We start from the raw sequence: 25473 nt of genomic DNA, 5'->3' as shown, positions 1-25473 counted from the left end.
CTGTAAAATAGAGATTTATTATTCCCATTTTACAGATGGGGGAACTGAGGCTCAGAGTAGTTTTATGACTTGCCCAAGGGGATGCAACAAGAAGTGAAGCAGACAGCCCACATTAACCATGACATTGTAACAACCACCTAAATGCCACTACCTACATGGAGATTTCCTGCCTAGGGTTCTCCTCTTCTAAATTTTCATATTTCATATTACCTCTCTGATGACATCTACCCAATCTCCCATGGTGTGTGTGTGTGTGTGTGTAGGTCTGTGTGTGTGGCAAATATTCATTCCTTGAAGGCTGAGACCACATTCACCCATCTCTTCCAGGGTCAAGCTGAGCACCTGGCATCCTGTAGGTACTTCACTTGTGTTTGTCTAGTAAATAAGGACTGAAGGTTCCTGGGTTTCTTCTGCCAGTCTCCATCTCCAGGGAGGGCAGATGACGAAGAATGAGCAGTCACATTTCCAGAGACATAAACTAGCTCCATGAGAAAGCTTCTGAACTGTTTACCTGGGAAAGTGTGTGGAATGATGTGGGTACAAGGACCAGGAAGCTAACACCGGCACTGAGACAGGAGGGGATGGCTTTGAAAAGATCCTCCTGGACAGCAATACTGAGGTCTGTACTAGACTTCATCTTTCTAGATTCACTTTCCACTCTGCTCTCCATCCCCACGGGAGATAGAAAGAAGTGGAGGAGGTGGTACAGGGGTACTGATTCCATGTGTGTTGGGCCAGGACTGGTAGCGGCTCTGTGGTTACTAGCCTGGATTCTGTGCGATCCTGGGTGGTTTCCACACACCCTGACCTTGTCTTTGGAGGGTCCGTTTAATAGACCCTCATCATATCATGCTGATTTGATTGTGCCCCTGGCTTCTTCAGAGAGAGGATGGATGGGGTGGAATGCCCTTTACTGTGCTCTTTGGGCCACTTCTTGATGTCAGAGTCTATGCTTACTCATCTCTGTGTTCCTACACCTGGCATAGTCCTTGGGCCGTGGTTCTAATAGCTAATACTTGTTGAAAGCTTATTATGTACAAGGCAGTTTCCCGTATTGACTCAAATAATCCTCACCATAATCCCATGACCATCATCCTCAGTTTTCAGATGAGGAAACTAAGACACAAAGAGGTTGAGTGGTTTGCCCAGGGACACATGTCTTGTCAGCCTTTGGCAGATCTGGAAGGTTGGCTCATGACTTTTGAACCTGCTACTGGGCTGCCTTTCTGTTCGCTGTTTTGGGGATGATGTCCATTAGCCTCTGGAACCAAAAGAATCTATTTCTTTGCTCACTCAGGGACTCAGGTAGAATGGGCAGAAGGCGGAATGCAGGTTGCCATGGCAACCGATTACTTGGTGCACAGCTGGTGAGCCCTTGGGGCTGAGGTTCTGCTGCTGGCAGAGAGAAGGGTGGGGTTGGCATGGGGCAATGTCTGAGGTACCAGATGCACTGGGAGGATTTGGAAGAATACCAGGTGGGTAGATCAGGCAGGAGATTCTGGGCAGTGGTGGGAGCTTCCTGAGGCAGGTGGGAGGGGTGGGAAAACTCTCACTGTGGTCCCTGCCTTCACTAAACCTACATCCATGTGACCCAGACTGGCCCTCAGAGGGCCACTCCCCATTTGTTTCCTGCTCCAGATCCCAGGGTTTTCGCCTTGTCTCTGATCCTTTCTGCAGGTCTGTACCACTGTGCTCCCTCCCAAGGCCATCAGAGATGGGGCACTGTTCCTTCTCTGCCACCACCTCGGGCATTTGCTGCTGAGGGCTGGGAGCCTCCATTCCCTGGTTGTTCAATGAGAGCTTCAGCTTTTCCTCCCAACCCCTGAAGTTGCCTACTCCCCAGAGTGTCAGGGCAGGGCTGGACGGAGTGGGCAAGTCACCTGTCTGTGGTTTGTTGCAGGCCTTGACCTTCTTGACCAGGAATGAAATCCTGTGGTGAGTAGAGGGGGCCCCCTTTCCCTCCCCTTGGAGCTGAAATCTTACCCTGGTACAGCCTCACTCTGGTCCCTGAATGTGGTCCCTGCTCAGAGCTACAGAGTCCTGGAGACGAGGCTGGTAGCAGACAGGCAGAGACAGACCCCAGTCCTGGAGAGTCCAAGGTCATGATTCCCAGGGCCCGACTACAGTGGAGTGAAATGTCAGGCTGTAGGTTGCTGTGGGATCCGTGGCAAGGTTTCTTCATAGAACCGCAGAGGTGGACAGGGCCTCCTGGGATGATGAGGACAAGGAGGAGAGGACTTAGGAAACAGGTCTGCAGCACATGCAGCTAGGTGGTCCTCTAGCTGGGTAAAGCTGATGCCCCACTGAATCTCTCTTAGTCCTCCCTTCCCTCCCAAGCTTTGCTTCACTACCTCCCAGCACAGTGGGTGCAACAGTGGGCAGTCCACCCCCTGTTCTTATGCTGGTGATGCCCAGAGAGGAAGGCTCTGGGCCAAGACAGCCAACACGAGGATCCCTCATGGGACCAGAGAGGGAGTAGACAGCATAAGAGATGTGAGAGCACACAGCCTGGGCCAGGTGCTCATGAAAAACTTGTTAGAGAAGGAAAGGGGGTCTCTAGGGCATTGTTGGTGGGGTGAAGGGAGGTTGGAGTGAGGAGACTGCCCTGAGACCCACAGAACCCTCTTGCCTCTTTGTCTCTGCTGGACTCTCCCTCCCCAGATAACACCCAGCCTGGAAGCTGCACTTCCCACGCAGGGTCCCAGGCAGCGCAACAATTCTGCCACAAGCATGAGACTCTCCTGGCACAGGGTGGGGGCTGATGGATATCCAGGGCACAGGAAGTGATGGCGACCAGGAATAGTCACTGGGTTACATCGCTTTCCTTTTAAAACGAGTGTTTGCTCATTTTAGAAATAAAAATATGACAAAACTCTATATCCTACTACTTATACCTCTCATTGATAGTTTCTGAAAAAGGAACACTTGCATAAAAATGAAATAAAAATTGAAAAGTAATATGTGAGCATGGCCAGAAAATTCAAATAGCATAAATGTTCTAAAAGAAAAGTAAGCGTCTCCCTCCTTCCCAGGCCTTCTCCCTGATGATAACTCTTGTTCACAGTTGGTTTCTCATCAAGGCTTCCAGAAAAAATTTTCATAGATAGAACTACATAAATATCCTTCAAAAATTTTATCCCGTTCACACTGCAGCATTTACCAATTTGTAGTGTAGTATTATACTGTTCTGGATCTTTTTTCTTTTTAAGTTTTCATGTTGGCTATCTTTGAAGGGGACGACAGAGGATGAGATGGCTGGATGGCATCACCGACTCAATGGGCATGAGTTTGAGCAAACTCTGGGAGTTTGTGATGGACAGGGAGGCCTGGCATGCTGCGATTCATGGGGTCGCAAAGAGTCGGACATGACTGAGTGACTGAACTGAACTGAACTGAACTGATCTTTACATAAAGCACATAGAGATCTGCCTCATTCTTTATAATGACCATGGGACATTCTTTCCTATAGAGGAAATATCATTCATCTTACAACCTCCCTCCATAACATACATTTAAGTTGTTTATGACTTTTAGTTCTATCAATAATGCTATAGTAAACATTTATGTAAAAATAGCTTATTCAATTGATAAGCTTTTGAATTGTGGTGCTGCAGAAGACTCTTGAGAGTCCCTTGGACTGCAAGGAGATCAAACCAGTCAATCCTAAAGGAAATCAACCCTGAATATTCATTGGAAAGTCTGATGTTGAAGCTCCAATACTTTGACCACCTGATGCAAAGAGCCAACCTGCTTTTGAATTGAGGTGCTGGAGAAGACTCTTGAGAATCCCTTAGACAGCAAGGAGATCAAACCAGTCAATTCTAAAGGAAATCAACCCTGAATATTCATTGGAAGGACTGATGCAGAAGCACCAATATTTTGGCCACCTAAGGCAAAGAGCCAACTCATTGGAAAAGACCCTGATGCTGGGAAAGATAGAAGGCAAAAGGAGAAGAGGGTGACAGAGGATAAGATGGTTAGATAGCATCACCAACTCAATGGACATTAACTTGAGCAAACTCCGGGAGAGTGGAGGACTGGGAAGCCTGGCGTGCTGCAGTCCCTAGGGTTGCAAAGAGTTGGACATGACTTAGCAACTGAACAAAAACAAAGCTTATTCAAAAAGTGAGCATAAATCCATAGGAGAGATTTCTAGCTGTAGAAATGGTGGGCAAAGCATGGACATGTCTAAAATGTTAACAGGAAAGACAAGATTGTTCTGCAGTAATTTATTCTCTCTCTACTTCAGCATGACCATGCCTGATCCTCTTTCCATCTAGAAAGTTCAAGGATTCTCAGATGGTCTTCTCTAGATCTCTAGGGTCCCTCACATGTGCCCCATCTCCACCACCAATGTGGTGGTGGGAGTTGAGGGGGGGAAGTCAGTCAAGAGACAGGAGAATGGGACGGAAGCCCTTCCATCTTCACGTGTTCTCTATTGGCCTTTGAGAAAGATGTTCTGGTAGGGAGCTGTCCTTAGGGACTCCTTCTTTCTGAACTGCCCACACAAGCCATGAGATAGCCCCTGCCTAACTCCTGTTTGACACCTCTCTCCACCCCTATTGAAAGTGAGCCCCTCATGGGAGGGGCCGCACCTCATTTTTTTTTGTACTGGGGAGGCATGTCCCAGTGAGTGAGGCCAGCAAAGGCTCCACTTCAGCCCAACTTCTCTAACCAACTTCTCTCAAAGCCATCTTTAGCCAACCCTGTCTTTTGTCAGTGCCATGCCTAATCATGAGGTCCTGGTGCCTGCCCCTCGGGTAGCCTCTGCCCATGAGACTCCCACCCCTTGGGCTCTAGAAGAACAGGACGGGTCAGTGCTGGAGGAGGGATGGGGATGCCAATGCTCCAGGAAGGCAGAGAGGAGGTGCAGTGGCTGAGTGTCTACTCTCTTTGTGTTTCACCATCATGGAGACTTTCAACTGAGGTGGAGCAGGACAAGCATGAAGTGGGGACAAAAATGCTAAGATGGGTGGGGTGATACCAGGGAGAGCTCTTTGCTGCTTCAAACCAAGGTGAGTCTCCAGATTAGGAAGACCACACTCTGGGGAGCAGCTGAGGGTGTGGAACAGCTGCCAGGAGCTGTGAAGAACAGAAGAGAACAGGGGAAGGACTAGAAGCCTGCTTCAGGAAGGGAAAGACACTTTGACCTGGCCATTGCACTTACATCAAAAGGGCATGGATGAAATAAATGTGGATGGACCCATCCATCAGTGGCACTGTCCTTAGAGAGAAGGAGAAGTTTTATGTTGGGTGTGGATTAGTATCTCCAAGGTATATTGTAAAGTTAAAAAAACAATGTGCCATAGCTTCCAGTGAACATGGAGAATTGAGCATTTTCTTTTCTTTATTTTCCCTACTAAAAAGACAGCTAGAATTAGAAAAAAAGAAAGAAAAAAACCCATAAGGGAGAACTTAAGAGATGAAAGCTGATGAGAGAGATCAAAAATTTCCAAAGTGGAAAGCAAAGAGATCCACGATACAGACTTAGAGCTGAAAGTTGAAAGCAGATTGCTTGAAAACAGGGATTGGGATGATGGAATCAAGGGCCCAGAAAGGCTCAGGAACCTCCAAATGCCAGGATGAAGGCTCAGGTGAAAACAAAAAGATGACATTATGATTTCTCCTCTTGCCCTGCAATCCACTCAGCACCCCTTGCCCAGCCCAGCAGAGGACAGGAGCTCACCACGTGGGGAGAGCTAGCCATGTAGGCTTCTGACTCAGGACCACCAGGAACAGAGGTGTGCACGAATGAACTGCCAGTCAGCTCGTTACAGACTTGGCAATTGCACATGAATTGAAAGCTGAGAGATACTACATATTTGAAGGAAAAAAATTTTAAAGCCTACGTTAATTTATTTCAGGACACCAGAGGTATTTAGAAGATCCTAAGAACATCCACAGAGGAAGAAAACAGAATACATACAGAGGATCAGGAAGTAGAATGATTTTAGACTTGTGCTGGAAGACAGTGGTTAAACACCTTCAAAAATCAAAGGAAAAAATTCCAATGTAGGATTAAGTCATAGCTAAACTATTAATCAAGAGTGAAGGTGAAACAATATTTTTTGACATGTGAATTCTAAAAACAATTACCTCATGCACCTTATTTCAGGCAGCTTCTGCAGTGTCCATTAATATTAATAAGTAAACTAAGTTCTTCATTAAAATTAGAGAGTAAACTAAGAAAAAGAATTCCCTGATAGCTCAGCTGGTAAACAATCTGCCTGCAAGGCAGGAGACCCTGGTTTGGTTCCTGGGTAGGAAAGATCCTCTGGAGAAGAGATAGGCTACCTACTCCAGTATTCTTGGTCTTCCCTGGTGGTTCAGATGGTAAAGAATCTGCCTACAATGCTGGAGACCTGCGTTCAATCCCTGGGTTGGGAAGATCCCGTGGAGAAGGGAACAGCTACCACTACAGTATTCTGGCCTGGAGAATTCCATGGACTGTGTAGTCCACGGCATCGTAGTCCATGGCGTCGCAAAGAGCTGGACACAACTGAGCAACTTTCACTTTCAAACTAAGGAAAAAAGAAGACGTAAGAACCAGAAAACAGAGGACTGCAACACAATGGAATTTCAAAAGTGACAGTGAAGAGAAACCCAAGGATGACAATGCAGCAGGCATGAAAAGTAATGAAGCCAGATTAGAATTAAGGAGTTAGGAATTCCAGGAGTGATACCCCCAAGAAAACAAAATTAACCTGGATGATGGATGATGTAAGGTATATAAACACATGAAGAGGAACTTCACAGTTCTGCAGAAAGTTTAAAAATGAAATAATAATAGAAACACTGAAACCTAAGCAAAAGTAAAACAAAGTGATTATTAGCTCTGGGAAAAACAAAGAGTCTTGCAAGAAAGAAAATGTAATCATGTTGTATTAGGAAACTCAGCTGTGAGCAATGTTTGAATAATACATATATAATATGTAATAATACATACATATGACAATAATATAAATACTGAATCTTGATTCAGGAAAATCATTTTATATTGAGATATTAGGGGAAGAAGTAGTATACATGTGCTGTGCTGAATCACTCAGTCATGTCTGACTCTGCAACTCCATGGACTGTAGCCTACCAGGCTCCTCTGTTCATGGGGATTCTCCAGGCAAGAATACTGGAGTGGGTTGCTATGCCCTCCTCAAGGGGATCTTCTCAACCCAGGGACTGAACCAAGGTCTCCCAATTTGTAGGCAGATTCTTCACCACCTGAGCCACCAAGAAAGCCTGAAGTAGTTTATAGGTAGAGATAAATTCTCTCTTTCTTAACAGTAAGAGGTCACAAAATAAAAGTCTGCAATGAAAAAATACCAAGTGGCAGTATCAGCACCATCTCTAGAAATACTATGCAAATATTAAGGAAAAACCAAGAGAAATAGAAAAACATTTTTTTTTTTTTTTTAAATTCAGCCTCTAGAGATCAGGGGTAAAGAGGTGGTATAGAATACTGTGTATTAATAATATTAATTATAGTGCTGTTGGCTTTTTAAAACCTATTTCACTCTTACTTTGGTAAACTAGACTGGTACATATTTTACTTTTAGTAAAATAAAGGGCTATACATGCATGCATATGTACATACACACAGAAAATATCTTAGGAAGGATACACGCACACATGTAAGCTGATCCTAGGTTAACTCCTTGGAGGGACAGGAGCACAGATTACATTAGGGTTAGTGTCAATGCCTTGTCTGTAAAGGGAAGGGGCAGCTTTGATAATGGCTTCCCAGCAACACTGGCTGTGGCTCAGGGGGCAGATGGCATGTGATGCTCAGGGGAGAGAGCAGACACCCTGGGCTGCCAGGGCTAAATCGAGCCATACTAAGCCCTGATCACTTCTGAACAAGTTTCCAACATCACCTCTGACACGGTGTTGTGATTTTCCTACGAACGTGACAAAGAAATGTGGCTTGGATGACAGTACATCTGGATGGATTTAGCCAGTTGAAAAAAAAGTATCCAAGAGACTGATAAACAGGGGAGCAGGGTGGCTCTGCCCTTGTCTAACGCTTTCCCACCTTCTTATCTGTGACTTGCATGGGACAAAAAGGTCACTGGATCCGCAGATGACACCTAATGGGAGGGGCAGACCACATGTGACAGCTTCTTCCTCATCAGGGCTGCCTTGACTCAGCTCTCTAAGAAGGGGTCTGTCCACCCTAAATGTCTAACCTGTGGGAGCCTTCTTTCACATCCCGTTGGTCTCTGAAAGAGCAGGGTCCCCTTCATACTCAGCTTCCAGGTTAGCCGTCTCTGACTCTGGTTAAATTGCTGCTAAATTGCCCCCACCTTCCAGATTTCTCTATGGGATCAGTGCACAAGCCCTTTGGGGCCCTTATCTTCACCTGAGGCTCTGGACCCTGAGTCTGGGACCCTGATTGTCTGGGACATGACCTCAGGGCACATGTGGCTTCCTTTAGATCTCCATGGCTGAGCCTGGGTCAGCCTGACTCAGTTTGAGCAATTTCAGGGTACATTACATTGCTCAGAGATGGCTCCTGACAGGATCTTGGGCTGGATGTAGGTCTGGTAAATGGGATCCTGAAGCTTTGCCCCAGTTCCTGCTAAGGCTAATCTGACCATCGGGCCCCTGGATCCTCTGAGCAGCCTTGAGGTCCCCAAACTTGCCCGTCTCCATGCCCTGTCCTGGCTGTTAGCTCCTGGTCCACCTGGAGTGCCAGAAGGTCAGCAGGCAGAGGCTTGCTTCCTAGAAGTCAAAGGCCAGAGTCTGAGGCTCAACTTTTTCACTTACTTGCTGTGTGACCTTGAGTGAGTTTCTTACCCTCGCTGAGCCCCAGTTTTCACACATACAAAAAGTATGTATTCAACCTAATTGTTATTAGGTCAGTTAGATGATCAGATTTGCGTAGGAATTAAAGCAGTGCCTGGCTCAGAGGTCGGTGCTGAGACTGTGGTAGCTGTCATTTTCATGGCATTTTCATCTCCTTTTTGTGAATGAGGAAACCAGCTCAAAGAAATGAAGCTATTTGCCCAAAGTCACACAGCTTGGAACCAGTAGATCATAGAACCAAAAGTTAGCTATCTTTCCAGGCTAGAGATGAGGCCATTCATAAAATACCTGCAGGCCACTCCGTGTTGAAAGGGACAATTGACCCCATGGGATGGGGGTGAAGCCCAGGTCGGGGAGCCCAGACTGGGATGGAAGGGGTATAATTGGAGACTTTCACTGGAGCTGTGTTCTCAGTCCTACCCGTACAATACAAACACAGAAGCACGTAGAACCTATAGGTGCTTGGGCGACACTAGCCTTGAATGAGGCTCTTCTAGAGCTGATCCTTTCATAAGCTCCCTGTGTGCTTCTGATGTGGGACCCACCCAGTCGAAAAAGGCTAAACTGGAGGGTCTCAGAGGCAAGGGATGGACAGGATGCAGAGAAGGATACAGAATTCCCGAACTGGAGGATGGAGGGAGCGAGCTGAGATTCACTGTACAGAGGGGACGCGGCAGATCCAAGGTCCTGCAGAGTCACAGCAGAGGAGCTGGTCTCCCCCTGTCTCAGCCTCCCCGCCCGCAGACAGCCCCTCCCCTTGTCTGGCTAGGTGTGGAAGGGAGATGCAGCTTGGGCTGCTTGCTTTCTGGCAGGCGAGATGTGTGAGCTTTTCAAATGGCTTTGACTTTTGAGTCCATTAGTGATTAATTCCGAGTTCCACTTAGAGCCAGCTGATCCATATTTGGAGGAGAACATTTTGTGGCAAGCCGAGAAGCAGCCACGATTCATCTGCGGGCAGCCCACCCACTCGGCGGCCTGGGAAGACACGAAGTCTGGGCAGGGCCCTCCCCATGGTACCCCCATCCCCGGAAGGCTCTCCAGGGCAGGGAGGGGGTGCTGAGAGTCTTTCACCTGGGACCTTTTAGAGGTGGGCAGCACAGCCCGAGGAGCCTGGCTTAGGGTTCAGAACCCTCTTGACCCCTTCCAAGCTGAATGACCTGAGGCAGACCCCTTCAACTTCTGAGCCTTGGTCTCCACATGTGTGGACATCATCACCCCTATATCTGTCCCACAGGGTTGCTGGGAAGATTCATTGAGATAATATGGTTGAATGCACCAGGCACACAGAGCTTAAAAAACAAGAAGCCAGTGACAACAGCAGCAGGGGTTCCCTCTCTTACCACCCCCCAAACCCCCCTCCCCCCGCCCACAGCCCTTCTGAGACCTCCCTCTCTGGGCTCCTGGGGAAAGAGCTCTGGCATCTGCAGCTCTGGCTTCATGCTCACCCCTGTGTGACCTTAGGCAAGGTGAGTATTTTACCTCCTTGAGTCTCAGTTTCCTTCTCTGTAAGAAAGAGATAATGGTCCCTTCCTTGCAAGGTGGTTCTGTAGGTTCCACCAGAAATATCCACACAAGTTGGCAGTGTGCAGCAGGTACTCCTAGTGAGGGGCCAGAGTGGGGACACACCCTGGGTGTCAACTATACAGGTGCCTGGCCTCAGAGAATTCTTTAAAATGAATAAAACATACTGAAAGTCAGTCTGCTTTTCTATCACCCCACCCTAGCAATTCAAACAATGACAGTGATCAAATGCTCCTCAGGGCTAGGGGCAGACCACTGCCAACGCCCCCTCCCTTGGATGCCACTGGACACCCTCCCACCCCCACCCTGGGTACGATGGCTTTCCTCTCTCCTCGCTGTCCTTCAGTGTCCCCACCCCATCTTTTCCTGGAGACTATCTCCCTTCACCCATTCTACGCCCCATTTTTCAGCTCCCTCCTCAATCCCTTACAAGGTTAATGTGGTCCATGCTCCAGAATGTGGGTGGGGAAGGCTCCAGCAAGAGGGCCCTGCTCTCCTGGCCTGGGGCAGAGTTCCCTCCTACCCTCTGCCTTGCAGCGCCAACACGGCCATTCATTCCCTCCTCTGCCTGCCTGTCCCTCACAAGCCAAATCCCCTGGAGCAGGGAGGAGGCCTGCAGACAGACATTGATTACTGGATCGATGAGGACAGTTGTTCAGTCCCATCGTCTGGATCCAGCTCACTGGCCTCGGATGGCTGTGTGGTTTGCTGGCTGCTTGGCCACACCCATGGAGTGACCTCTTTTCCCTGGGACGAGGGTGGGGCTGGACAGATGGCTTGGGGTGGCATCCTGGCTTCCCCAAGGCCCTGCTGGTCCCTCCATTCGTAAAGGAGGGACTGAAGGAAGGGAGGGCAGAAGTCCTTTCCAGTGCACTTGTAGATTACGTTCAGGCTACGGAGCATATTGGCTTATCTTTGCATCCCCCACAGCGCATGCGCTGGGCACGCTGGAGCCCCAGGCATGTTTCTGGAAGGGCAGGATGATTTATAACTACCAAATGTGTGTCAATCAATCCTCCAAAGGGAGCCCGCAGGAGGCAGGGGGCCCGCTGGTCCCCAGCCTCAGCCCACCGCTGCCTCTCTTCTCAGCATCCACGACTCCTTCCTGAAGCTCTGTCCCCCCGGGAAGTACTACAAGGAGGCCACGCTGACCGTGGACCAAGTCAGCTCCCTGCCAGCCCTGAGGGTGAGTCCAGGGGGCGGGGCGGAAGGGATGGGGCGGCGTCAGCGATCTGCTGAGTCTCGGGAAGACCTGGTCTCAGCGTGCTCACCTGTGAAATGGGTGGAGGTGCGGGGTTGCTGGGATCCCGTGTGCTCCCTGAGACCCGTGTACCCCCACAGGCTGTGCTTTGCTCCAGTTGTCAGTGCCCCCCACTCCCAATCTCCTAGGGACCATCCTTGAGCACTGGTTTCTGTTGTAAAAAGACCCTGCCCTTCCCCCAGGGCGCCTGGAAGAGCCCAGAGGTGCACAATAAAGGGCTCCCTAATCGCTCCTGAAATTTTAATTAAACTTTGTGCAAAGAGGCAGCGTCATATGAACAAATCACAGCGGTGTCAGACTTGCTGATTTTTCATTTGGGTCTCGGCAGAATAATGGTTTGAAAGTGTCATTGTACAATGAAAGTCCATCTTCATTTCTGTCTGAAACAAAACTGGCCCTGAGAGCTGTGGGCACCTCTTTAAAGAGGGCCCCGGGAGGTGGGTGCAGGGATGGGAGTGGGGGTTGGAGGGATCCAGAGGAAGAGACCGCAGAGGGGTTGGGGGGAGGGGAAAGGGGCAGCCCCTCCCCAGTCACAGACCTGTTCTAGGGCAGAAACAGAGAAGGAACACAGAGCGTGGGGCTTGCAATAGAGACTGGAGCCTAGAAGACAAGGAAACCAACAGCAGGGAAGAGGGAGGGGGAGGGGATGAGGTGAGCTGAGAGCAAGGTGACATCCTCAACAAGGTCACCTCAACAAAGTGACATCCCTAGAAAATGTCCCAACTACAAAATGGGGACCCTGTCCTCTTGGGAGCCCCGACTCACACAGACACAGCCCTGCACATCCCCACACCCACAAACACTCCTACTTGAGGTGGGGAACATCTCTCTAAGACCTAGACTATCCACACAGGGAGCCGGGGTGAGGGGCACCCAAAGGCCAAGCTGAATGGGGAGCTTCTGCCCTGTCCTCCAGGATGGGGGACAGTGTCACAGGTCAGTCCCAGAGTACCCTAATGCTAGGCTTGGGGGAAAAAAAAAGACTTGTAAACTGCCAGTCTAATCACTGTCAAATGCTCTCCACTCTGATTTTATCCTTTGGATAACTGAGTCCCCCACAGGGGAACAACTCACGCAGGGCCACGTGACACTGCAGAACCTGGAAGTCAGACAGGATTCTGACCCCCAGGTCAGGCCTCCACTTCTAATCAGGGCTTGGCTCTGACATGTGCCTGGGACTGCCAGGCGCCCTAGGGAGCAGTTGGCAAAGACCCGCCCTGGAGGGCTGGCACAGAGGGTGTTGTGTGACCCGTGGCCCCAGCACTCTGCATGGACCCAGCACACCACAGTCACGCCTAGGGGCTCTGATCTGAGCCCCAGAGGAGCAAGCACTGGACTGGATCAGAGGGCTGGGTCCAGGCCCAGCTCCATCACACTCCATGGATGACACATCTCCTCTAAGTTTAATCTCCTGTCTGTACAATATGCACACCCTGTACGTGTAACAGACCTGGCAGGGATGAGCCATGGTCCTCTGCAACCTCTGTTTTGTTCCCCATCCTCTCTTTTCTTCCACCTGGGGGCTGGGCTGGAGCTCCAAGGCTGGAGAAAACGGAGGAGGGGCAGATGACAGGAGCACATTGCCCATGACCCCGGGTGATCTGGGGTCTACTTGACCTCAGGCTCGTCATCTGGCAGTCAAGGGCTGGGCGCTGATGCAGCAAGAATGTGAGACTGCTGTAAAGTGCTGCAATGCGTGAGGGTCTGGGGGCAGACCACCGCCCAGGGCCCAAGAGCCCCAGGAGCTTGCTCACAGAACAGTGGCTGGGAACTGAGTCGGGGTGGGGGGTGTCTTGGGATGTGATTACTTTAATTTGATATTTCTTATTTCATCCTTCCAAATGGTCATTATTTTATTCTATCCTACAAAAAAAAAAAAAACCCCACATCATCGCAGAAAAATTGGAAAGCACAGAGAGAAAAGCAAAAGTGTGGTAAAAATCATCAGGTAGCCTACCTTAAAGAATGACTATCATGACCATCTTGCCTTGTTTTCTTGCATACTTTCATTTTTAATGTGGATCTATACGTGTTTATTGGGATCACATTGACTTTTTTTGTATATTGCTTCCCCCCCACCCCAATTTTTGATTCTCTGTTGCCTTTCCAACTGTTTCTGAACAGCCAGTACCATCTCCTGAATTGAGGACACGCTGAGCCCTTGCCACATGGACAGAGCTAGGGCGCAGGGCACAGGGCCAGGAGCAGAAGAGCTGGCTTTGAACTCACTTGCCAGGCAAGTGATCTCAAGCAAGCCACTTCACAAGAGGAATGACTGGTGGTGAGGGGAAGCAAATAGAAGTCAAAGAAGACTGGGAGGCAAAGGGTGCAGAATGGAGCTGTTTTCCTGCAGGTGAAAGGGCTGCTTCTAGGGGCTCCCAAGTGTAGGCCTGGGTCCAAGGACGAAGGTTTCTCCACAATACAAAGTAAGCACTTTGTAATCATCAGAGCTGTACACAGAGGAAGTGAGCTCCCTGTCACTGAAGGGCACCAAGGGGGAGCGGGCCAAGCTCTTAGCTGTGGTGTTCTGGCACACGCTTAGGTGTCAGTGGCCGCTGGACCGCATGCATTGGTGCCCTTCTCACCCTCTGAGTCTGTGGTTCTGTTTCTGACCCGGAGCTTGATCTTACTCTTCTTTGGGTCATCTACCGTAGTATGTCCCAAACTCTGCATGTTCATAGTACAGTGAAATCTCCTCCCCCTCCCAAAGTTATTATTTTGTGGAAGGACTAGTTAGAGATGCTAACTTTCCAATTTTGTCAAGTAAGGACTTAAGAAAACATGTCATCCACAATCATCATTTCACTTTGTAAAGATATTAATTTTAGAACAAAAATGTAAGAAGGATCTAATCCCAGAAGCAACAACCGTTCTTTCCATACACGTCCCTTTTTCATTTTATTTCTCTCCCTCTGTTCCTGGTTGTCAAGAACATTGTTGCTGATCACTCCTGGTCCTCAGACTAGCTTTGGGGGACTAAGATCCTGGACTCAAGTTTCACTCTGTGCCTTTCTGATCTTGATTGAAGCAGAAAACTGAGTTCCCAAAAGAAGCGAGGAGAGGTTTGATGGGAGGTGGGGACCCGAGTATCCCCGTGTCCTCTGTGGTCTGAAGGATGGGAGCTGGGTGACTCACCCTGTGCAGAACACTTCTCTGGAAAAGCTTGAAGAACAGGGCCCAAGGGAGCTCTGGGTACCGGTATTACTTGGCTCAGGGTCTTGAGTGATCTGGGAAGAAAGTTCTGTTTTCCTAACTTGGATACACTCGTGGAAAAAGGAGGTTGGCTAACATTGGGAAGGGTCTGCCCATCGTGGAGGGCAGGGCAAGAGCAGCCTGAGCTGCAAAGTCCAGCAGGGACACAGGAAGGCCCTGCTAAGCCGGGGCTCACTGCCCCCTTCTACCCAGAAGTTTCTGGGGGTTTTTTTGTCTGCCGCTCTGTTTGGTGTATTTAAACATGAATTAGCTCAATGTTTCTGTTCTTGTAAATAACGATCTTGCTTTCTATAAACACTGATGAGTACTGGCATGGTGTGACCCACGTGGGTTTCTAGCTTCCGGGACTAGGACAGCCAGCAGCAGGACCTGAGGGAAGATCTTGGGGTGTCCCGGGGGAAGTCTGGTAGAAGCTCCCTTAATGAACAGGGCTACCGCACACCTCCGGCCTATTTCCATCTCCCTTTCTGGGGTTCCTACAGGCAGGTGGTCTGGGCATAGCCTGATCCCCACGTTTTATCGCAGCATCAGATCTGTAAAAGCACCTTGAGGTTTGGGAACACACCTGAGGTGTCAGGAGTTGCTCCAGGTGTGGCTTCTGAGGTTTCAGCTCCAACTCAGTTTCCATCTAGCCCAGGTGTTTCTGAGCCTGTCAGAGGCCTGCTATAGGCTGAGCCCATTTGCTTAGAATATGTGTGTGTGTGAGTCGCTCAGTTGTGTCCCGACTTTTTGTGACGCTATGGACTGCCACCAGGCTCCTCTGTTAATGGGATTTCCCAGGCAAGAGGACTGAAGCGGGCTGCCATTCCCTTCTCCAAGGGATCCTCCTGACCCAGGGATTGAACCCAGGTCTCCCGCATTGCAGGCAGATTCTTTACCATCTGAGCCACCAGGGAAGCTTAGAATAGCTTGCAATGAACTCACTCCCAAGGCTATGGACAATGAGAAGCCCTCGTGGTTATTCAGCCTCTCAGAAACCACCAGAGTGGGAGGGACAAGGATGGGATTGTGTTTTTTTAATAAAAAATTATATACACACACACACACACACACACATATATTGAAGAAGGAAACGGCAACCACGCCAGTGTTCTTGCCTGGAGAATCCCATGGACAGAGGAACCTGGCAGGCTACAGCCCATGGGGTTGCAAGAGTCTGACACAACTTAGCAACTAAACCACCACTATATAGTATTTAAATACATTTTTTATGCAGGTTGAGAATCAAGTTGCCCTATGGGGACTGCCCTCCCCCATTTCCCTTCTCTGGAGGCAACCATTTTCAGCCCCTTCTTGTTAACTCAGCCTTTGACTTCTACCCCTGCACCCCCACCCCCCAGAGAAGAGGCTCTTTGCCTCTCCCACACCCACCCTGCCCATAACTCCCCCTTCCTCTGCCCTCCTAGTAGAGTTACCTAATGATTTCGGTTCAGTCACTATACAGTGTTTCCATTATCATGGCTGAATGTGCTACTCAGAGCTGAATCATGAAATAGACTATGGTTAGTTTTCCCTTTTTGCACATTTTTATTGTCTTTCCTAGATTTAATCACTGCTTTTGCTTAGTTTTCTATGTATTTATTAGTAAATATGACACCAACCCTCTGCCAATCATCTCAATCTCCTCTAAAGGCATTCAGAAGGGAGATCTTTTCTGAACATTCCCTTTTCTTGGCAAAATTTCTCTTGGAGTCTTCCGATCCACTCTAACTAGGGCTGGCCAGCCCTCTGGAGCCTGGTACTTGTTGTCAGTCTGGAATCTCATTCCACAGTCATCCAGCTTCTTTCATCTCTCGCTTGAATCTTCCATTTCCTATCTTTTCCTCTTTCTCTCTCTACTCCCTTGTTTTGGTGGAGTATATACTCTGGTAGCTTCCTGATGAAGGGTGCACGGGGGTAAGTGTTTTGACAGCTTACATATCTGAAAGTGTCTTTATTCTCTCTTTACACTTGATTGGGAGTTCAGATGGAATTGAATTATAGGTTGGATATCAACTTTGCTTCAGAGTTTAGAAAACATCAGTCTATTACATTTTCACATTTACCATTGTTACTGAGAGTCCAAAGCCTTTCTGTTTTCTAATCTCTTTTTTGTGATCTGTTTTTTTTTTTTTCCTTTCTGAAAACTTGGAGGCTTCTCTTTGACACCAGTATTCTGAAATTTCCAGCAATGGGAGTTAGTGTGGGTCCTTTTCTCACAGTACTGGGCACACAGAGGACCCATTCAGTGCGGAAACTGTTCTTCCATTCAGGGACACTTGCATGAATTATTTCTTTGGTAATTTCTCCCTTCTGTCTTCTTTGTTCTCTCTGCGACTCTATATTCTTATGTTGTACATCCTGGGTTGGTCCTTTATGTTTCATCTCTTCTCTCATATGTTTCATCTTCATGCCTTTGCTTTTCCTCCTGGGAGCTTTACTCAGTTCTATCTTCACCTCCAATTTAGTTGTTCACTTTTACCATCATGCTTTTCATTCCCAAGAGCTCATTTTTATTCTCTGTTTATTTCTTTAAAAAAAAAAATAGTACCCTCTCATTTTTCCTGAATGTAATGTCTTCTCCAATCTGTAATCCAAGGTGTGTTTCCCATTAGCTTTGGGTCACCATCTTTCACGTCAGAGGCCTTCCTTGAATGCTTAGTAACTGTTTGCTCATAATTAAGAGTTGGGAGGGGTGCTGCTAAAAACCTGTTTCAGAGCTTGAGTCCCTGGGTGTGGTTTATTAACTCGGAGCTTCCCTGAAAGGGTTTGTTTTTTTTTAATGTTCACAACCACTCTAATTGTAAGAATCAAAAACTAGAAACAACCCAAAGGGCCATTAGCTGGATGGCTAGATAAACTGTGTACAAGGCAACAGTAGTCAGTAACATGTGATGAACTGCCTAAACGAGGGTCATGGCTGAATCTGACACGTGATGCAAAGTGGAAGGAGCCAATACAAAATACTAATCCCCTTTAATTCCGGGTACGTGGCCTTCTGGGAAAAAGAAAACTGTAGAGCTGAAGAAAAGATTGGTGGCAGCTAGGAGTTGGGGTTATGAGGAGAACATTTACTGCAAAGGGAACTTCTGGTGGTGGCGGCAGTGTTCTCTATCTTGGTTGGAATGGTTGTCTCCGATGTCAAAACTCAGCAAACTGTAACTTTTTTTTTTTTAATTTATTTCAGCTATGCGATCTCAGTGGTTATGGCACTCAGGCTTAGCTGTAGCCTGTAGGATCTTAGTTCCCCAACCAGGGATCAAACCCAGGCCCCCTGGCTTTGGGAGCCTGGAATCTCATCCACTAAACCACCAGGGAAGTCTCCAAACTGTACTCTTAAAAAAAAAAAATGGTGAGTTTTACTTTATGTAAATTCCCTTAATAGGGGAATTTCCCTGGCAATCTAGTGGCTGAGACTCTGCACTTCCACTGCAGGGGGCATAGGTTCAATCCCTGGTCAGGGCACAGAGATCCCACAAGCCACGCCATGCAGAAAGGGGCCATTTCTTGAGGACATGCTGGAGAACAGAAGTGAGTTCTGGCTGCTAGGATTCTGGAGCTCAGTCAGGGAAGAGAACTGGTGGAGGTTCAGACTCCAGCACATGTATACTGATTTAATTTCCAGTTCTTAGCCATGGCTGACATCCCCAGAGCAGAGAGCCTCTGTTATACTCTCCCAGGAGAACACCCCTCTGTGGGGGGCTAGGGAGGGACAATCACCCCCCAGCATCAAAAGCAAGGGATGTCTAGAACTCCAACTGCTTCACAACACTGTCATCAGTCTCTTTTTAGCTAACATCTATTTCCAGAGCAACCTGACATTTCCAGGTCCAGAGTCTTTAGAAACTTCTGGGATGTAGAACTGGTTGATAATGAGTTCCCTGCTACAGTCTCAGGGTCCTGCCCTCTGGCATCTAATGGGTCAGTTACCTCTCGTCCGCCTGCTTCCTAAGTGTGTCGCTGAGTAATGGCTGCTGTTTCCTTGTGTTCTCTCTGTCTTTGTGGGTCATGCCTCTAAAGACTCATTTACTATAATTGTTGTGGTGTCAGAAGGGAATGAAAATAGATGCGAGTTTCAACCTGTCATCTTTATAAAGGATTGACACCTGCATTCCTGATATTCAGTAACATGTTTTGAAAATGTTTCAAAAACACCCTCTCCTCATTGATGCTGCCTTGGAATCTTCCACACAGACAGCAGCTGTCCCCACACTTTTTCTCCTGCGCTCTCCACAGCCAACCTCCCAAATGCTCTGCTTGGCTGGTATCCTCTGAGCCTTACTCTCATGCTGTTCCCTCTCCCTTCCCACCCCCACACCACCCTCCATCCCAGACAGGCTGCTCTGGGAGCCCCTTTCCTTCCCACAGACTCCTGGGAAATGTCACTCTTTGTCCTATCAATTACCAGAGAATAATTCCCATGGGGAAGAGACAATTTTTGGAGTCTGATGAATGAGGGTTCTCACTCCCAGTCCTCAGTGATGGACCCTAGAAGTGCTTATGCATTTATCACCCTAGAAGTGCTTATGCAGTACACTAAATGAGGTCTTGGGGGCTTAGAAGATCTTTTCTCAGCAAATTCAAGGTTAAGAGCAAACAGGAGAATAGCAAACCTTGGGGGTCTTTGCAGAGCTCCGATTCTCAACCCCAGTGCTAAATACTGGGACCCGGTGGTCCCAGCCTACCCGGTGGGCACAGTCCCTCTCAGAGACCCAGTCCCAGACCTCTTGGTCATGCTGTTGGCATCCACTCCTAAATTCTGAGGATGCCTAGTGTCTTCTGGGGCAGCCAGGCAAGTCTGGATGCAGCACCCCTGCCAAGGGTACAGGTGGGACCTCTCCAGTACTGTCATGTGACTGGGCCAGGGTTAGTGCTCAGCACCTCAGGCACTCAGCCTTCGGCTGGCTGAGTTATTATCTGCATTGACAGCTGGGGAAGCAGAGGGTCAACGGGGGTGAGCAAGTCTTCCAGTGAAAACTCTATTATTATAAATGACAATCCTGCTTCGTCTGGTAGAGTCCCCAGCTGGAAAGGGTCCCAAGGGCCCTTGGGTTCTCTTTTTCCACAGGTGATGGCACACGGGGAGAATTTGAATCCACCTGTCCATCTGAGAAGAGATCAGGGTGGGAAGGGCAGCAGTTACTAAGGGGTCTGGGAATCTTCCTAGTGTATTTTTGGATCAACTTTGTCAGAGCCTTCTCATGGCCACCACCTCCCTGCACCTCCCAAGGGCAGAGAGGCCTTGACAGATGAAAAAACTAAGGCCCATAGATGGGACATGACTGTCCAAGGTCAAGGGCCCATCGAAGCCCGAGCCAAGGTTGGAACCCTCACCTCTGCTCCAACAAAGCTTTCTCCACACTCCACATTCTCAACTTCCACATGTCCTCCGATGGGCTCTGTCTGAGGTTTGCTACTTGATGAGGAACTAGTCTGCCTGCCCCTAACATTCACCATATCTCGGCTCCCGTGAGCTTGGGGCTGTCCTCTGAGAGCACCAAATTCAGCCAGGGGGCAGAGAAGTGGGCACGGAGGGAAGGTCACAAGCCAGCTGTGGGTGGGGGTGTCTTGATCATCCCTGGCCCCGGCCAGGACAGCTGGACCCAGTGGTAATCTTCATGCCGTATTTAGGCCACTGTCCTAAACCCCTCCCTCACCCTCAGATAGTCTCCCTGGCTTGTTAAAAATAGAAGCAGATTGGATAGTTACAGCAATCCTACTTTCCAGCCCCAAATGTCCACTACCATTAGTCGTGAGCCTCACGGTTACAAGTCCTGTCCACGCTCTGCCTCATTGGCTCCTCACCAGGTCTGTGAAGCACAGACCTGCTCTGCAGGTAAGGAAGAGGCATCTAGGTTAAAAGCTCTACCCATAGCCCCACAATTGCAAAGATGCATTTGCACCCAAGACCTGTTTTTTCTTCATACTTCTCCATCTATTGGGGAGGATGAATCCAAGGCCTCCAAGCAGGCAATGCGTGTGGGTGTGTGTATGTATGTCTACCTGTGTGCACATGTGTGTAACAGGAGGAGGAAAGAGGATGGGAAGAAGCTGGTGGTCTGGACAGTCAGTGATTGAGGGAGAATGACTTGCCTGTCTCTGGCTGGGATGCTCCCAGATTCTGCCTTTGGGTGGCAGGTCACACACATGGGTCTCATGTGCAGGGAAGGCCTGCCCTTCAATCTAGCTCATTTCAGGAGGGCCCTTCCCAGAGCCCAGTCTCTTGGGCTCCAGTGGCAGGCCTGGGAATTGCCGGATTCCCTGGTCCCCAAGCCAAGCCCCACCCCTAGTGCCCAGGGTTCCTGCGCGAACAAATGTTCCACTGAGAAAGGAGAGAGAACAAAGGGACGGGCCTGGCCTGCCAAGCACCCCAGCCCAGCCTCCCAGGCTCCCACCCAAGGGCTCCATCTTGCAGGGCCTGAGGTCACTCTGAGCATTTCATCTATCCCTCCCAAGATAAATACTCGGGGTGACTCGGGGCCTCCCCAAACGGAGCTGGCAGCTTCAGCTCTCACTCGCGCAGGGCTGCAGTCAGGGCCACCCCTGTCTGTTCAGCAGAGTTCAGATCACTGGCCACTCTGCCCTACCCCCCGCACCATCCCAGACAGTCCTGAAATCTGTGCCCGACCGGGCTCTGTGCTGGGGCATTGCACACATAGCATCTCATTTAATCCTCAGAGTTATCCGCATTTACAGCTGGCGAGCTGAGGATCAAAAGGGGTCACACAGTTGATGAAAGGCAGCAGAGTCTCAGCCGCTGGGGCTCACGCCCTCTCCACCAGTGGGAGGGTCCTGACTCCCTGATGTGGAGGCAGGGCTGGGAAGGCAATCTGGCAGCTGGCTCACTCCTCGCGTTTTCAAGCATCATTAGATCTTTTTCTGACAGCTTCATCAGTTAGCAGGGCTCAGAATTGGCAAAAATCCTTATTTAGACATTCAGCCAAAGAATTAAGAAGTGGTTCATTTCAGAAAAAAGCTCAGTGATGTAGGACACAGTCTCTGCTCTGGCTCAGCAGCCGAGAAACAGGATCTGGCCTCCAGCCTTGGCCACAGCGCAGACACGGCAGCCCTGGGCATGCCACAGCTCTTCCCGAGGCCTCAGTTTCCTCGTCTTCCCAATGGATGTATAATGCCTTCCACACAGGTAGTTGGGAGAGCCTGGACAGTTCGGAGAACTCTGGGTTCCAATTCCAGCTTTTCCCTCCTCTGGTTGCCTGGCCTTGGGTCAGTTCCTTCCTTCTTGGTCTCAACTTTCTATGTAGACTCGAGGGCACAAGACCTGTGGCTTTTAACTTGGGGCAGTGGGGCTGGAGGGAGCCTGTAGGATGGCCAAGGGCAGCCTGCCCCCCAGTGCATGCCAGTGGACTATTCTATACCTGCAGTGGCCTCTGCTTCTGCAGAGGAGAAAGAGTGTCCAACTCTTTGCGATCCTGTGGACTGCGGCAGGCCAGGCTTCCCTGTCCATCTCCAACTCCCAGAGTTTGCTCCATCTCATGTCCATCAAGTCGGGGATGCCATCCAACCATCTCATCCTCTGTTGTCCCCTTCTCTTCCTGCCTTCAATCTTCCCCAGGATCAGGGTCTTTTCCAATGAGTCAGTTCTGCAGTGCCCCTAGTAGGGGAAATGTGGAGCCCTTCCACTGCTTCCCTGGGTGCAATCTGCTTAACCCATATTTCACATGGTAACTGGGGTGAGGCGTGGGGAACAGAACTGGAGAGACATTTGGCTTTCATTTGCACAGAGCTTGACCATTTCCCCACCGCCTCACATGTCACATCTTACTGGACCCAGCCAGTAAGTGGGAAGTGGCTGTGGTGGCTGTCTGCAGTTCATAGCAAAATCAGAAACCAGGACCATTGACTGCAAGTCTTGCTCACCTTGCTCCTTCTCCCATCGCTTACTTCTGAGAGGTGTTTCTCATCCAGCCACACCCACCCAGTCCTGTAATCACTTCTGTCAGTGACCTGTGTTTCTCTCAAATCTCCCAAGAGCACTTGCCAGGCAGTTGCCCCACCACCAGAGGGAAAGCAAACTTGGGAACCAGGTGGGCCTGAGTCTGAATGCTTCAGGGTGAGTCCTTCAACTCCCTGGAGCCTTGGCTTCCTAAGCTTTGAGATGGGAAAGGCAAGTGAGTCCCCTTTTCAAGGCATTGGGATCCAGTGAGACGAGAGTCCAGCTCTCCCCAGGGGCACACACAGTCTCATTGCTTCTTCCCAAGAGGGCTACCTGGGAGTCAAGGTAAGAATGACCAGCCCATTTCTAGATGAGAAAGTGGAGGCTCTGGCAGGTGGAGGGCCTGTGCAGCGTGGAGCCAGGGGTGGCCGGGTGGGGAGCAGGTGATGAACCGGCTCCCCTGGGCTCTGCCCACTGGGAACGGCATTCACGTGGCAGAGGTGGGAAGTGAACCCGGGCTTCCTTCCAGAGGTGGTGCCTCCTCCCTCCCCGCTGCAGATGACACTGATGGGACCGTTTGTAGAGTAGGGCTCACACCCGAATTCCCTGGGGGCCCAGAGGGAACAGGCTGCAGAGGGCTTTGGGACATCCTTGTCCAGCACCCTGGTCCCAGTCCTGCGCTCCCAGAGCACAAGATAAACAAACCCCATCTCAGCTTTTCAAGAGTCCTGGTCCCCAGGGGCCTTCTCAGCTTTGCTGGCTTGGGGCTTTATTCTACTCATGTCTTTTCTGATAACTTCATTTGTGCCCCCAGAGACCTCAGGCTTGTTTAAAAATAGAATAAATAATGTTGTTCCTGAAGTGCCCCCTCCCCGTTTTGGGCCTCCTAATGAGGTGCTGGCTGGGCTGACTGGGGCTCTGTTCCCAGGATTTTCAACTCTCCGCAGGCCTCCGGCCCCTGCTGCCTCTTCTTCCCAGCTGCACGGGTGTGGGGGAGGCCCTGTGTTGCTCGCCTGGACCTCCAGGCCAGCACAGCTCTGCAGAGCTGGGGTGTGGGGAGCCATTCGCCCAGGTGGAAGGCCAGGCCAGGCCCAGGGCAGGCTCGACCACAGAAGACCCTGCGAGGGAGCTTACACTTTTCTCAGCTCTGGCCTCAGTCCCTGAGAGAAAACAGGCCCCTTCTGTGTTCTGGGGCCGGATGACGCCTCCAGGTTGGAGCCCCTCAAGTCTCCCAGGCACATCAGGCTTGTTTTTCCAAGTTCTGGACCCGAGTTTATATTTTGTATGTGGCCTCAGTTTTCCCTGCCTGAGACATGGACCTAAGGATAGCAGCCCCACCCACCACAGTGGGTCTGTATGTAGCCTGCAGGAGAGAATGGCTATGAAAATGCTAAAATGCTCCAGGCGGTTGGATAGGATTTCAGGCAACATTCAGAGACCTGGAGGCAGGGAGTGGTTGTTCCCCTCTGAGCGCTGGGACACTTCTGAGTTTGTTTTATTTTTTAATTTTTCTTTTAATTGATGTGTAGCTAATTTACCATGTGGTGTTAGTTTCTGCTATGCAGCAAAGTGACTCAGTTATGTATATATATATATTCTTTTTTATATTATTTTCCATTATGGTTTATTATACGATAGTCAATACAGTTCCCGCTGCTATATAGGAGAATCTTGTTGTTTATGCATTCTATATATAACAGTTTGCATCTGCTAATCCCAGACTCTGACATTCCTCCCCTCCCTGCCTTGGCAACCGCAAGTCTGTTCTCCATGTCTGTGAGTCTGTTTCACAGATATGTTCATTTGTGTTGTGTTTTAGAGTCCACCTGTAAGTGATATCAACATGGTATTTGTCTTTCTTCTTCTGACTTACCTTCACTTATTAACAGTATGATAATCTCTAGGCCCATCCATGATATGCTGCAAAAGGCATTATTCCATTCTTATTTTATAGCTGAGAAATATTGCTCTTGGGGCTTCCCTGGTGGCTCAGCAGTAGAGAATCTGCCTGCAATGCAGGAGACTCAAGTTCAGTCCCTGGGTCGGGAAGACCCCGTGGAGAAGGAAATGGCAACTTATTCCATATTCTTGCCTGGGATATCACATGGGCAGAAGAGCCTGGTGGGCGATAGTCCATGGGGTCACAAGAGAGTTGGACACGACTTAGCAATGAAATAATAACAATATTGCTCTTAAAATCTAGTAGAATTATCAGGAAAAATTAAAGTTGCTCACCACTTGTTAGTTACCAACCCGTGGCTGCATATTCATATTTTGGAATATACCTGGAAAGGTACAGGCAGAGACCATGAAATGACCTGGGGCCTTCTTCCATTGAACTTCCATTCTCATGGAGCATTTCCTGCTAGACCTTGTAGGAGAAGAGCAGCCCACCGATCTCTGGGTCTGAGAGCCAGGAGCCCAGATCTTCCTGGAGTCCAGCCTTGCCCCAGAGGGAGCAAAGCAGAAAAGAGAAGCAAAGTCTTATATCTAATCCCTTTGGAAGAAAAGTTTGTTTGCTTTCATAGTAAATTTTCTTTGGAACTTACTTTCTTTTTTTGTTCTGCTTTTAAATTTTATTGTTAAAACAGTATGTCGGCATTAAAATGTATTTCCTAAAAAGTAATTCCTTAGCACCCAACCATCCTAACAGAAGTTGTCATTTTCTATTTTCTTTTGCCACCTTTTTCCCCCAGGCACATTTCATTTTACATCACTGTAGACAAACAGATACGATTTTATTTTGTGCTTTTTTTCCATTAGGCATAAATGTTTTTTTCATGTTGCTATGTAGTCTGTGTTG

At 49.1% G+C, this 25473-nt stretch overlaps 1 protein-coding gene across 1 annotated transcript in view; it reads left to right on the top strand.

The window, feature by feature from the left end:
- Window positions 1-1421: 1421 nt before the first annotated feature.
- Window positions 1422-25473, top strand: part of CIB4 (calcium and integrin binding family member 4) — a 50436-nt gene continuing 26384 nt past the window's right edge. Inside the window, exons 1-3 of the mRNA XM_061156217.1 lie at window positions 1422-1475; window positions 1901-1935; window positions 11413-11509. Of these exons, the coding sequence (XP_061012200.1) occupies window positions 1422-1475; window positions 1901-1935; window positions 11413-11509 (186 nt within the window). The remainder of the gene's footprint in view (window positions 1476-1900; window positions 1936-11412; window positions 11510-25473) is intronic.

This window comes from Dama dama, chromosome 11 (assembly GCF_033118175.1).
Source record: "Dama dama isolate Ldn47 chromosome 11, ASM3311817v1, whole genome shotgun sequence".
Lineage (NCBI taxonomy): Eukaryota > Metazoa > Chordata > Mammalia > Artiodactyla > Cervidae > Dama > Dama dama.
This window is presented reverse-complemented; position numbering and strand designations above follow the sequence as displayed.